This window comes from Megachile rotundata, chromosome 4, assembly GCF_050947335.1.
Source record: "Megachile rotundata isolate GNS110a chromosome 4, iyMegRotu1, whole genome shotgun sequence".
Taxonomy (NCBI): Eukaryota; Metazoa; Arthropoda; class Insecta; order Hymenoptera; family Megachilidae; genus Megachile; species Megachile rotundata.
The window spans coordinates 19,753,124-19,766,391 of NC_134986.1; the positions used below are offsets into that span (position 1 = coordinate 19,753,124).

General features: G+C 36.0%; 2 protein-coding genes across 5 annotated transcripts; one reads left to right on the forward strand and one right to left on the reverse strand.

The window, feature by feature from the left end:
- Window positions 1-206: 206 nt before the first annotated feature.
- On the reverse strand, window positions 207-5,937 carry Sec31 (COPII coat complex component secretory 31). Of its 3 annotated transcripts, none has more exons than XM_076530339.1 (15): window positions 5,806-5,937; window positions 5,107-5,319; window positions 4,710-5,032; window positions 4,538-4,635; window positions 4,210-4,455; window positions 3,846-4,139; window positions 3,373-3,741; window positions 3,177-3,294; window positions 2,789-3,094; window positions 1,587-2,710; window positions 1,355-1,450; window positions 968-1,042; window positions 654-905; window positions 510-581; window positions 207-431 (listed from the first exon to the last, which is right to left on the reverse strand). In XM_076530339.1, exons 2-15 carry the CDS (start codon window positions 5,307-5,309, stop codon window positions 243-245), a joined length of 3,765 nt encoding a protein of 1,254 aa, XP_076386454.1. In that variant the 5' UTR covers window positions 5,310-5,319; window positions 5,806-5,937; the 3' UTR covers window positions 207-242. The 3 variants fall into 3 exon arrangements, with proteins under 3 accessions (XP_076386454.1, XP_076386453.1, XP_012145867.2); XM_076530338.1 differs by having other exon boundaries at window positions 5,767-5,916; XM_012290477.2 differs by lacking the exon at window positions 1,355-1,450 and having other exon boundaries at window positions 5,767-5,915.
- Window positions 5,938-6,393: 456 nt separating this feature from the next.
- On the forward strand, window positions 6,394-9,850 carry LOC100882941 (Polypeptide N-Acetylgalactosaminyltransferase 3). Of its 2 annotated transcripts, none has more exons than XM_012290502.2 (11): window positions 6,394-6,687; window positions 7,011-7,304; window positions 7,422-7,531; window positions 7,592-7,772; window positions 7,841-8,010; window positions 8,073-8,240; window positions 8,330-8,429; window positions 8,504-8,909; window positions 8,987-9,127; window positions 9,213-9,479; window positions 9,535-9,850. In XM_012290502.2, exons 2-11 carry the CDS (start codon window positions 7,168-7,170, stop codon window positions 9,661-9,663), a joined length of 1,809 nt encoding a protein of 602 aa, XP_012145892.2. In that variant the 5' UTR covers window positions 6,394-6,687; window positions 7,011-7,167; the 3' UTR covers window positions 9,664-9,850. The 2 variants fall into 2 exon arrangements, with proteins under 2 accessions (XP_012145892.2, XP_003699911.2); XM_003699863.3 differs by having other exon boundaries at window positions 6,405-6,687; window positions 8,504-8,913; window positions 8,985-9,127.
- Window positions 9,851-13,268: the final 3,418 nt, after the last annotated feature.

Consider the following 13,268-nt stretch of genomic DNA (forward strand, 5'->3'; position numbering starts at 1 on the left):
GTTGTACAGAGATAAGCCATTCTTAGATGTAGAATATATAAACTTTATGTTTTTTTCTTTATTGTATTATTAAACCATAAAGTTTATATATATAGATAGTTATGACTATTCATACTGCACTGAATATCGTGGAGAGTTGATTTAACATAAATATCTCGTTTAATAATGATGTTATGGGTTATAAAAATTTCAAATTATAAAAATGATTAAATGTAAATATTTCAGATTTCGTATATTGCATTCTATCTAATATAGACATTTAGTTGAAGGGCACTTAGCAATAATACTTTAATTCCGGGCATAAACGAAGAGATTTGACTGAAGTCTGGACCTGACACTAATTGTGTATGAAGATCTAAACATCCGGTATAATTTCCGTTTTGTACCATTTGTGATATTTGATGCAATCCTTGTAAAGTGTTTTGCGATAACTGCAAAATATACATACATATATTTAATGCATATTAAAACTGGGAGTGACATAATACAAAAAGAAATCAAATGTTTACCTTGTTTTCTCTAAGACAATCATATAGGACTTCCAGTTTTTTAGATACATCTTCTATTTTTCTTTTGATTTGCTATAATAAAAAAGAGAGGTTATATATAATATAATAATGTATTTTATATTCATAAAAGACGACTGATCTTACTGGATTCTTTGCATTCTCAAAGCACTGATTCTTTAATTCATCGAATACTGTTTTTAAATGTTGATGTTGTTCTGGTATAGGTGGCTTTGGTTTTTCTGGTTCCGGTGCTCTGGCCACCGCGGCGGGTTGTACAGGTTCCATTGGTTTCAGAAACTGAGCTCCTACGTTTTGAACATTTTGTATATTCTGGGTATATTGTTGTGGATTGTAAGGTACTTGTGCATCAGGATAATATTTTTCTTGTTGCATCACCTAAAAATATAAATAAAAAGAAATAGATATTTGATGATTTTGTTAGAATTACTATTACTTACATTTGGTTCCGGTTGAGGCATCGCACCTCGCAAAGGATGCAAAATTGGATTCTGAGATTGGTAGTCCGGCTTTGACTGCACAAAATATTAAATCATTATGCTTAAGCATAATATGTTATATTTCCAATCATAGCAATAAAATTAGCAATGTGTAGTATAATATAACGTTTGCACGACACCAGTTTTCGTTTGAAGCGATAGAAAATGTTCCTGTACTTCACACTGTAGTATTGGTTAATTTAAAATCACACGACACTGTAATGTTATCGTGACTGACTGAATAGAATTTTAACGTATAATATGAAGGGAATGAATACAGTCTGTTTAAAAATAAACAGCAATCGTGAAACGGTGAAAAACAACACTCAATCTCTTATAATTTTCTACCTTCGTATTCACATTCTTCGAATGTTTTTCTTTCCATTTCCTGGTACCAGCATGTTCCGCAGACATTTCATTTTTGTTGCATAATGCCAGTACCGGCTATATTATTTAAATGTACATTATATATAAATATAAACTTGATAAATACTTCGTCAAAAATATCCCACGATACTAATTACCATTTTACAAATAATTTGTTCTAGATTAGTATATTAAAAGTATCAAGACATTTTACCTGCATTCTAGATTTTGCAGCTGGAGGATCGTTCCATCCAGCAGGTTGAGGTGGCAGCTGATAAGCGGGCGTCTGATCCACGGATTGCGATTGATTCTCGTTTCCATACAATGAAGTTTGTGGCAGCGGTTGGGTCTTAATTGGTTCGTACATTTGACTTTGTGGCGGATTCTGCATTGGCGTTAATACACTGGACTGGATCGGTTTAAAAGGCTCTGGTTCTTTTGGAGTAGTTCCAAAAGTTTGTCCAGGGTATACTGGGGGATTAAAAGGAGCTTGAGGCTGGTACACGTTCATCGTGGGGTAGCCTCGTACTGGAGGAACCTGTGGTTGGCTATTATACATTGATGTTTGCTGAGGAAAGCTAGATTGTCCATACGTCGAAGAAGATTTCACGGATGGATCTATCAAGTATTTTGATCTAGCTTGAGGTCCAACGCTAGATGGTCGAGATCCAATTCCACTTGATCCACTTGTAGGAGGTGGTGGCGGAGGTGGTTGAGACAAGGATGGTGGAGTGTAAGTACTAGGCGTTTGATCAAATTGCATAGATGGTACGTGTGGTTGAAGTGGAGATAATCCGAAAGGTTGTTGTTGCTGTTGAGTATTGAACTGATTTGGAGGTGGTACGAAAGGCTGTTTCACAGGGGCAACATTTGTATCAAAGAAAGGTCTTGCTTGTGTTGCAGCGTGTAATGGATTTTGAGCAGTTTGTACAGGTCTCCTTGTTCGATCGTAATAATTTTGCATTGCTGGAGCTTTTGGCATAACTTTTGACTCTTGAATGTAGCCCAAAGCTCTGCATAGACGATCTTTTAACATTATTATTTTTTCATCTTGACTGTTTCCAAGATAATTTAATGCAGCATCGAGATCTCCTTCCGCCGCTAACATTTCAGCATACTGAGATAAAACGTTTGCAATTTTCCCTTCTATTTGTAAGTCCCTGATACCCTGCGTTTCTAAGGCTTTTTGCATTATAACCACCAACTCGACTACTTCCTGAATTTCAACGTTGGCAGATTCGATCATTTTATTCAAATTACCAGAACAAATATAGCAGATCTGAGCTTGTTCTTTAAGCGTTGGATTATCTGATGTCGCTAACCGATCTCCAAGCATATCTATAACACACATAAAATTTGATTAGTAATTATGTCTTTTTAATGCAATTATTATGAAACTTGTTATGTAATTCATACCGCACAATGTAGATCGCTCTTGCGGATTAGCATGTGTAAATATTCCAATCAATACTTCTTTCCAGCAATTTATATCAGTACTTTCAATCACTTCAGCCCAATTTTCGCTAACTAATGAATTTATAAGAGAATTGAGGGCACCAGAGTGTTCTGAAAAGTATCTGTACTGGGTACGTGCTAACAAGTCAGGCCCAGCAGCCATTGAAAGTATGACTGCATCTGCGTACCTTTTATTTGCAAAACACAAAGACACGGCAGCTTCAATGTTCCCTAAGAGGATTGCTTGAGTTATAAGCCCATCCTCATCTGTAACGTAACAAATGAAAATATTAATTATTATTAACAGAATGAAAATTTAGAATTTTTATAAAATATATTATGAAATTACCATCCGATACATTTATTTGAAGGTTTTTATTTTTCAATATCGCTGCGGATGTTTTCTTGCTTTCCTGTGCGATGGCGTCAAACGCCGCGCTCCCATCAATAACATTTCCATTAGGTACCTAATTAAAAAATTTATAGTTTATATAAATTATATTTTATGATTTGTTTTAAAAAAGGTAATATGCAATGAAACGTACATTATTCAAATTACCGACACCTTCTGTGATACTGTCGATATCTTCTTGAGGTATGAACTGATTTAACTTGTTATTCATTGTTTCTATGTCATATCCCAATAAGTTCAATATGTCTTTTGTCACATTTTCACCGAAATATGCACCTACACAATTCCAGATCTTTTTCTTATGTACATCATCGGTTTGGTTGGCCTTGCCTTTGCAGTAATCACTGTATTGTTCACTTTTAAGAACTTCTTCCAATTCGTTCGAACGTTGAATTAAATCTGGTTGTGTGATTACTTGCGATATAATGACTTTTCTATTTGAATTTGGAGGTAGATTAGGATCTAACGGTTCATTCTCAAATATTGTTAATTTTCCACCAAACTAAAAAAAATTTACTACTTTTATAGAAAGTGTCATCGATTTAATACCACGATGCGATTTATATAGAAACTATTTTATTGTATAAAACAAACATAAACACTTACTCCAAAGGATGCTCCAAATGGCCTTTTTAACCATTTTGGAGCCTTTGTCAATACTACTGCTGGTTCCGCTTGCACCGCTGAAGGCGGTTGTGTGAAAGGATCCATTCCAGGAAAAGAATCCACAATTTTGTTGGAGGTTTCTACAGACATTTGTGGTTGTCCTCCTAATAAAGAGTATACTGCTGCATGCCCATCAAAACTAGTTCCAACTACCAATCCTGGATGTCTCGGACACCATGAAACGTCGAAATTCCATTGATTTGTTTGTGCTAATTCACAAATCACTTCTCCATTCTATATAAAAAATAAATTACTTAGATTCATTCTTTAGTATGAAGCATTAGAATATCATTAGCAAACATACTGGTGCATTAGAATTAGGATTCCAACATAATATTCTGTTGTCTTTGGCACAGCTTAAAAGCAAGTCTGGATCATGTGGATTCCAGGCAATTGATAAAACTCCACGTTGATGATTTTGGAACATTTTTAAGGGAGATGTTGCAAACCTTAGATCCCATAATTCAATTACAGGAGCCTGATCATCCTCTGATGCTAGACACAACTGTGTTGGAACATCTGGATGCCATTGAACTACCTTCCATCTTACCTTTATTCATAAGAATAAAATGTAACATCTATATGTATTAAAAACAAGAATTAAATATATTAATATATATAAGTAAAATTACTTTAGAATTTGCATCTGTTAATTTGATTATAGGTTCATTTTTTCTTAAATCCCATATAACACAACGTTGTGAAAACGTGGAAGCAAGAATGTGTTGTACTATAAAGGAAAACAGAAATTAATTAATGTCAAAATATAAATATTGTAGTTTAACATAATTGTCATTATGAAACCTTGTTTGTTCCATGCAATGTGTTGCACATCTTCTAAAGGTTGACTTCTAGATCCAGGAGTCATTGGCGTAGTTGTATTGACAATATCCCATATATAAATTTCACTTTCTGTTGCACCTGTTGCTAATAAATTTGCTTGAAAAGGATTAAAGTCGAGTGCTCTGACTGGACCTGTGTGTCTATCTGGACTGCTTATCAAATTATTACTATCATTAGATAACATTTTGGCGGCTGAATAAATCTTTATCATGCCATAATCACAGCCTCCAACAATTATGCCAGCTGGATTGTTGCCATATGAACCCCATATTATTTTATGAAATCTGAAATTAAGATAGATATAAAACCTTATGAACTAATTAACAATATCTACATGAGTACAAGAAAATCTATTGACCTATGGTCACTTGCAACAGTAGCTTTTAATTCCAAATCATATCCTGGTTGTTGCAAATTCAAAGAATATAAATCCAAACTGGCAGATGTGTTAAAACTTGCATCTAGTTGTTGAGCTGCAGTTCCAGCAGCCAATAATATCGGATGTTGAGCTGGTGGTGACCATGCTACATTGACAGTTTTGAGCAACTCCTTCACCTTCATCCTTGGTACACTAAGAAATAAATTATTTATTTCACTTAAAAGAAACACGTCAGGAATTTTAGATCAAATAAGAAAATAATATATAGTGATGACATAATTTGTGTCCATTTACATGCTAGACTTTTATTAATGATCAAAACTATAATTAATAGTAATATAAAATTTTATGACAACATTAAAAATAAGTTTCAAGGTAAGTACATGGTGTCATATGTTCCTTGAAAGTATGCTTATCACAAGCACTAATATCTTTAAATGTGAATTTTGGAAAAAAAAGCTGTCTTTTAATAGTGTAAACTTTGTAATTGCGAGTGATAATATTGTAATTGTGTTGCTCTTGATTGAGAAGTTCAGCGACCTACTGCTATCAAATTGTAACACGTGTTACGTATATCTTATAGTGTATGTTGTAAGCAAGATAAAAAGTGCATTATTAGATCGATTAACATTTCCTCACCTTATTATATTCAATTAATAGTAACTAAGCAAAGCTTACAAAACACTGTCCCTAACGTCAAACAAGCAGTAGCCACCCGTCAACTTCTTCCAACGTGGCGAACCGTACGTTAGGAATAGTGCTGACCTCTTCGTTATTTCTGATACATTAAAACAAGGTCTGCTCAGATGATCCGTTCTCTTCAAGAAATAAGCCGAGAGAAAGAAGGAAAATGTTTCTCCCTCTCGGTATAATTGCTATTACGTATGTCTGATAATAATTACAGTATGTAAGTGAAGTTCATATTTGTCTCAAGTGAGATGCCGCCTGGATGATCTCATCATCAATGTTCCATTTAATTGGAATCATTCTTTTAAGCACAAGCATAAAGTTTACAAAAAAATTATGTGACAGGTTCGGCTAACCTATGTATACAAGAATGACACGTTACCATATATAGTAATTGATAGTGCGTAGTTATGACAATTAAGTTTACTATGTGTTTTTATATGGACATTCGAAATAAAAATCAATGACGAACAGGAGATTTTATGGATGTTTATTTAACTAATAATCATTACAAAATTTCGTTTATTTTACAAGTATTTATACATAGTTGTAGGGAATAAGGCTACGAATTACTTTGATACAGCACTGTCTTATTCATAGCGTCCTAACATCTTGGAGTTCATTCCAGTCGCCGGATCTACGGGAGTGTGAATGGAGTACCTTTTGTGTATTATCTTCGATTCGGCAGTATTATAACAGAATAGAACCATTACGAAATATAATTATTACAGTAAAATACTATTTTTTGTTAATAAATCGTGATATGAAAATTATAAAAGTTGGTTGATTGATACACGTTCGTTAACGAAATATACCTGGAATTATTTGGAGCACCTCGTGTGCTTTTCAGCTGACACCAATGCTGTGATTCAGGTAAATTATAAATTTAATGATTTTGATTTGCATTATTCTGACTTGCACATAAACAAGCCCATTGCGAGTTGGCATTATTTTGAGTTGAGAAGAAAGTTTTCTACTTTACCGCACGTTATACCGCCACTCGTTATATTACCCCGCGTTACATTGGTACACAGTATTAACTACTAATCATTACCCATTACACCGCTATTATCAAAGGAGACAACTTTTTGTCTAATTCAATACACTATTAATCCCAAGAATTTCTATTCTTCTGCATGAATTTTCTTGTAATAAATAACATAACAATAACCACTGGTTTCTGAAACTTTTTCCAGTTCAAGGTGGACGTTGGAACTTCTTATTTTCTCACGATGACCCGTGGTGAGAAACGTGCGATAACGGAAGTACGGCTTGAACGATAACGACTAATTACTCTATAATGAGATAAACCGAGAATATTGTAAAAATTAGTCAAATTCAACGAGGAACACGATGTGGCCACGATTGAGGAGACCATGTCGCGCATGGTTGATTGTCCTTTTAATCGTCCTGTTGATAGGAATATTTTTCGTTTGGCCATGGACAAGGCGAGGAGCTGAAGATTCTCGCGACGATTACGTTTCACTTCGGTAAGTGATCGTGAAAGCAAAAGTAATTTCTACGCTCGTTATTATATGTTGCATCAGTGAGTAAAGTAGATTAATTTATTAACCGTGTATTGATAAATCTTCTAAACACTTTTTTAGACTTTTAGATAATCAAAGAGATTACATTGACCGCAGAGGAGTACATGTGGTAGTGGGCCACTATATTGGAGATTCAGTGGACCCTTTAAAAGCCCCAAATATTACGAAAGGTATGTTACGAAAGAATAGATCATGTTGGTACATTTAGTCTGATGATGTTTTTCCTTTAGATCTTATTAACAAAAACATGTTTGATCCACGACCATTTGAGGGGAAGAATGGAAGTCCAGTTCTCGTTCCGGCAAAAGACTTTTATCAAATGCAACAGCTCTTTCAAATCAATCGTTTTAATTTGATGGCTAGTGATAGAATACCTTTGAATCGATCTCTACCCGATGTTAGACGCAAAGGGTAATGTTAGGTCGTTATTATTTCTACTGTCGGTAATATACAAACTGTAACTGGTTTATCGATTGCAGGTGCATTTCACGGTACGCGAATTTGAACGGTTTACCTAGAACATCGATAATTATAGTGTTCCATAACGAAGCTTGGAGTACATTACTGAGGACCGTGTACAGCGTTATTAACAGATCACCAAGACATTTATTAGAGGAAATAATTCTAGTTGACGATGACAGCGATAGAGGTAAGAACGATGATTTATTTCTTGGGTATTTTACGTTTTGCTACTTTCTATTTTTATGTTAGAGTTCTTAAAGGATGCATTGGATGAACATGTAAAGAGTTTACGAGTTCCCACCAAAGTTCTTCGGTCCAAAAAACGTATAGGTTTAGTGAATGCCAGACTCTTGGGGGCAAATGAAGCTAAAGGTGAAGTTCTCACGTTTTTGGATGCCCATTGTGAATGTACGGTTGGTAGGTAAGCTCTTTTTTCTGTATGTATACTAATCAATATAAAGACAAAATCATTATATGTTATTTTGATGCTTATTCTAATATTTTAGGATGGTTGGAGCCTCTACTTGAAGCGGTTGCTAAAAATAAAACCAGGGTAGTGTCCCCTGTTATCGACATAATAAACGATGATACTTTTAGCTACACTCGGTAAGTGTGTACTCTTCAATAAAAAATTTCGGATCATGATTACCCATAAGTTCATGCAATATATAACACCATAGATCTTTCGAATTGCATTGGGGAGCATTCAATTGGGACTTGCATTTTCGTTGGCTAACATTAAATGGCCGATTATTAAAAGAAAGACGAGAAAACATCGTCGAACCATTCAGAACACCTGCCATGGCTGGGGGTTTATTTTCCATGAACAGAGATTATTTCTTCGAACTAGGCAGTTACGATGATCAAATGAAAATCTGGGGTGGTGAAAATTTAGAGTTGTCATTTCGAGTGTGGCAGTGTGGTGGCAGCGTTGAAATCGCTCCTTGTTCTCATGTCGGTCATCTTTTTCGAAAATCATCGCCCTACACATTCCCGGGAGGTGTTGGAGAAATTCTTTATGGGAATCTTGCTAGAGTGGCTCTAGTTTGGATGGATGAATGGGCAGAATTTTACTTCAAATTTAATGCAGGTAGTTATGAATAACTTCGCAATTAGCAACTTACTTATCTGTTCGATGCATTCGTGCATGTTTTCTTTTAGAGGCGTCTAGATTAAGGCACAAGCAACCAGTACGCGCTAGGTTGGCGTTACGTAAAAGACTGCAGTGCAAAAGCTTCGAATGGTATTTAGACAACGTGTGGCCTGAACATTTTTTCCCAAAGAATGATCGTTTCTTTGGACGGGTAAATTGAAGCAGTGCCTCTCATTCTTAAAGATAGACTTACTTGTTAAACTTTTTAAAAATAAACTTCGTAAAATATATTCTAGATCGTACACGTTTCGACAAAGAAATGTATTATGCGACCAACTGCGAAAGGAACATACTCGCAACCTTCGGGATACGCTCTTCTCGAATCGTGTATTCCACGACCGGTGCTTAATCAAATGTTTGTGATGACAAAAAGTGGGATTGTAATGACGGACGAAAGTATTTGCTTAGACGCGCCTGATCGCGACACTCAGCACAAGACGCCAAGGGTTAAGATAATGGCGTGCAGTGGTCAAAGCAGGCAAAATTGGCAATACGACGAACAAGTAAGTTTATTTTATATTTGCACGTTTAATAAATGTACAATATAAATGATTTTAGACAAGGACATTTTTACACGTATCTTCCGGAATGTGCCTACAATCGAGCGACGACGAAGGTCCTGTGATAGCAGCTTGTACAGGAAACATTGAACAGAAATGGATGCTGGAATCCGTTCCCTGGAAATAGTATCATCAATACATTTTTAACGTTCAGTGTTGTTACCGCGAGCATATTATCAAAACATATTCAGCAAAAATATAAAAATATTGCGTGTATATTTTTCGAATCTCTCTTTATCAGGATATAGTACTTTTTTACGAAGATGCAAATATTTGATCATTTGTAAATAAATGCGTCATTATTTACAAAAAAAGCTGGTGCTCAGATGAAATTAATTTGTCCTTCACTTTAGCATAATCTCAGGCAACACATGCGTCTCGGTCACATTTTTTAGACTAATATAGACATTTCTTAAGTAGCTACGTTGTGAATTCCGGAGAAGATGCTACTCATAGTCGATGATTCATCGCGACCATAAGATTGCACGTGACGAATCATCTTTATTGTCGTCAAGGTTGCGATTAAAATTTTTGCATCTACTTTAAAAGGTAAACTCAATCAAAATGCTTCTTGGTACAAATTGTTAACCCTTTCCGAGCAGCTTATGATCATTAGTGAACCAAGTAGTTGCGCTAACTACGTCGACTTACTGTCTAATCCCTACTAGTTACACCAATCATAATTGTAGTTTTCATCTAGTCAGTGTCTAAAACGATGCACTGCCTTTTAAACGCGAGAAGAATCTATTTAAATTTAGAAATCCAAAAATGGGATAAAAATGCACAAGAACGTTTAAATTATATTTGAATAAAAATAATTTGAATTCTACAGTCTACAATTTGGTTGGCGTAGTTTACCGATAATCTGGGTCAAAGTCACGTCCTCGACGAGGCCAAGAAGCCACTTAACTCGAAGCGGCCTAGACTCCGTGTTGGTTCGGTATTCGATCACCTCCAGGCCAAGTTTGGCTAAGATGAGTGAGCCTTTATTTATGGATCGGTATCGTTTGACGAACAGAATAGCCACGTGAATGGTCGTCCATGAATCTTCGATGTCCGTCGAGACGAGCGCAAGTGGTCATCTTTGAAATTCACTCGACATTTAGCTAGTCTTTTTTATCGAGTTCACAAGAAAACTTGAGCACAAGTTGAAATAACAGCAATCATAATTACAGTTCTGATGAATATTCTGAAATGATATCTAATGGAAATCATATCTAAAAAAAACTTCGGAGATCATAAAGATGACGCAGATAAAACTCTTCTTTGACGGTAGTCGAGGGAGGACATGGAGTGAAGATCAGAAGCGTAGAAAAATGTTTGTTGATTTTTTATTGAGTGGAAAGAACTTGTTACGAGACGGAAATCGGTTCGATTCGTTGGAAAAACTAATCACGATTTCATGTAGTCTTCTGTGCAGATAAAAAAGTCGATAGCACGAAGAAATGTAATCGAAGTCAATTAATGTAAATTCAATGATTATAACTTTTATGACATATTTTATATTTATCATTCAGTACAGTTGTCAGTGAAGAGTCACCGTAGCGGTTCCTTGCAATGAAAAAGAATAATTAAAATAGACTTGTTCTGGAAGTATCTCGATTCGCCGTTTGTCCACGCGGTCACGTCTTCGTCCATCGTGTTCCGGTTCTCACACGTCTATGACCCTGGTCAATCTACCGTTTCTCACATTAATTGCGGCTCCTTTTCCCGTCAAGGAAGGGGACAGAAACGTAACAGCTTCTGGAAACCGGCACATCTTCCTTAGAACCTGAAATTCCAAGATTCGCGGGTAATAGCGTTTGAGAATTGGAGCGAAACGTTGCGAAAGAAAATCTTTGTTTTTCTTTCGACATCGCCCCACGAAAGGAAGTGTCGTACAGAACTTGTCACATCGGCAGGACGACACGATTGAAAGTTATGACGTTTGCTGAGGATCGCGAAACGATGTTAATAATTTAGAGATATAGGGATAAACTGATTTTACAGCCGACTGCGTCCATGGCGGACGCGTTAAATTCAGAGAGTCAAAAACGAGTTAAGTCGTCCTTTGGAAAATACTCTTTAAGAACATGGAATAATTATCCTCGTTCAGAAAGAATTTATTTGCGATAATGGCGTTAAGTCTACGGGTTAATGAAAGGTTTTACAGTGATTGATGGTAGGAATCTAACGAGGGAGCGGAGAAAGTAACCGCAGGTATGTACAACGAGAACATCTTTCAAATAAATTATCACGCGTACGTTCTTTCGTTTGTGTATGTTTGTACGTGTACATACATATATATAATATATTTCTCAAATCGAATATTACATATGAACATATATACAGTCACCACTATTCTACAGGACGCGCGACTACGGGGGCTAAACAGAGTGGATTTACCTGTAAATACAAAAATAGGAGAGGGAATCGTTCGCGATCAAGAATCCTGCCTCTCGACGAACGAATTTCGTCCTCGCGACGAGATCTTGCGATGAACGTGTAAAGAAAAAGGAAAGAAGAAAACAATACGTCTTCTCGATAAAAAATGTTGATCTCGTAGCGACGACGATCGACGGTCCCTTCGATACGATCACGAGGCACTTGGCCCACTTGGAATTTGACTATGTAAAAGATAAAAAGAAAAAAAAAAATGAATGAAAATAAGAAAGAACCCTACGGGGTCGAACTGAGCTTGATCACGGGCGCATACTTATTCGCTAGCAGTTTTACGAAAAAAAGAAAGGTAACGAGCGCATCGTAGCTTCGCCGCGTTCGTGGCTAAACAGTAAACACAATACGTATTAACTCGGTAACCTCGGTGAAATCACAATCGTGGTAAGGTTTACAATACATACATGTATATATATATTATCTGTATTTTTAATATTCATCTGCATATAGATCTCTATGTTTCTCCGTGTGTGTTCGTGTACGTATATACTATGTATAAAAATTAAATGTACTTTATACAATCCTCTTGGTACACCTCGCGCGCGCGGCTGACTATTCATTGCAAGAGGGTGAGACCCACGCGAACCTCACCTCCATTTCAATTAACTTTTAACTCGCTAAATATTCAATGATAGATTTTTCTTTTGGATATACATTTTTTCTCGAGGTACATTCTCTGTTAGAATTCAATTCAGATGTTTGAAATTATTGTCAATTACGTCATGTCAAGGTAAACCGTGTAATTATCACTTTTCTAACGGTAAATATAAATGTGGCGAATTTATAAGCACGTTCTCACAGTGTTTTAAGGATTAAAACGTGTCCTCTTCGAGCCGTTCGTGTACATGCGTTGCACGACAAACGAGACCGCGTAAGATGAGATTCTTTCTCGTTGAAATTACACGCTGTATTCGCGGGATTAGCTGCCTTTCGCGTTTTGCGCTTCGACGAGTTCGACACCTTCTACCAGTGGTGGATTTTGACTTCATTCCAGATTAAGACAAAATTCTAACAAAGTGTTTTTGACCAAAAATAATTTGTCTCTCCTCAGTGAAAATCTGCCACTGTTAAATTTATTACAAAATACAGTTCACGGAACTCGTCGATGCATGAGAAACTAATACATCCGCGACAACTTCGACTAACTAAATTGAGCCTCGTTTCGAATTCTACCAGCTATAGGTACACCTGTGTATATTATACAAGATGTTCCAAGTTTTTTCCGCCGTACACACTACCGGTATTCTCTAAAACAAAAAATGTTGAAATTCTTAACAGGAAGCACTAAACCTACAT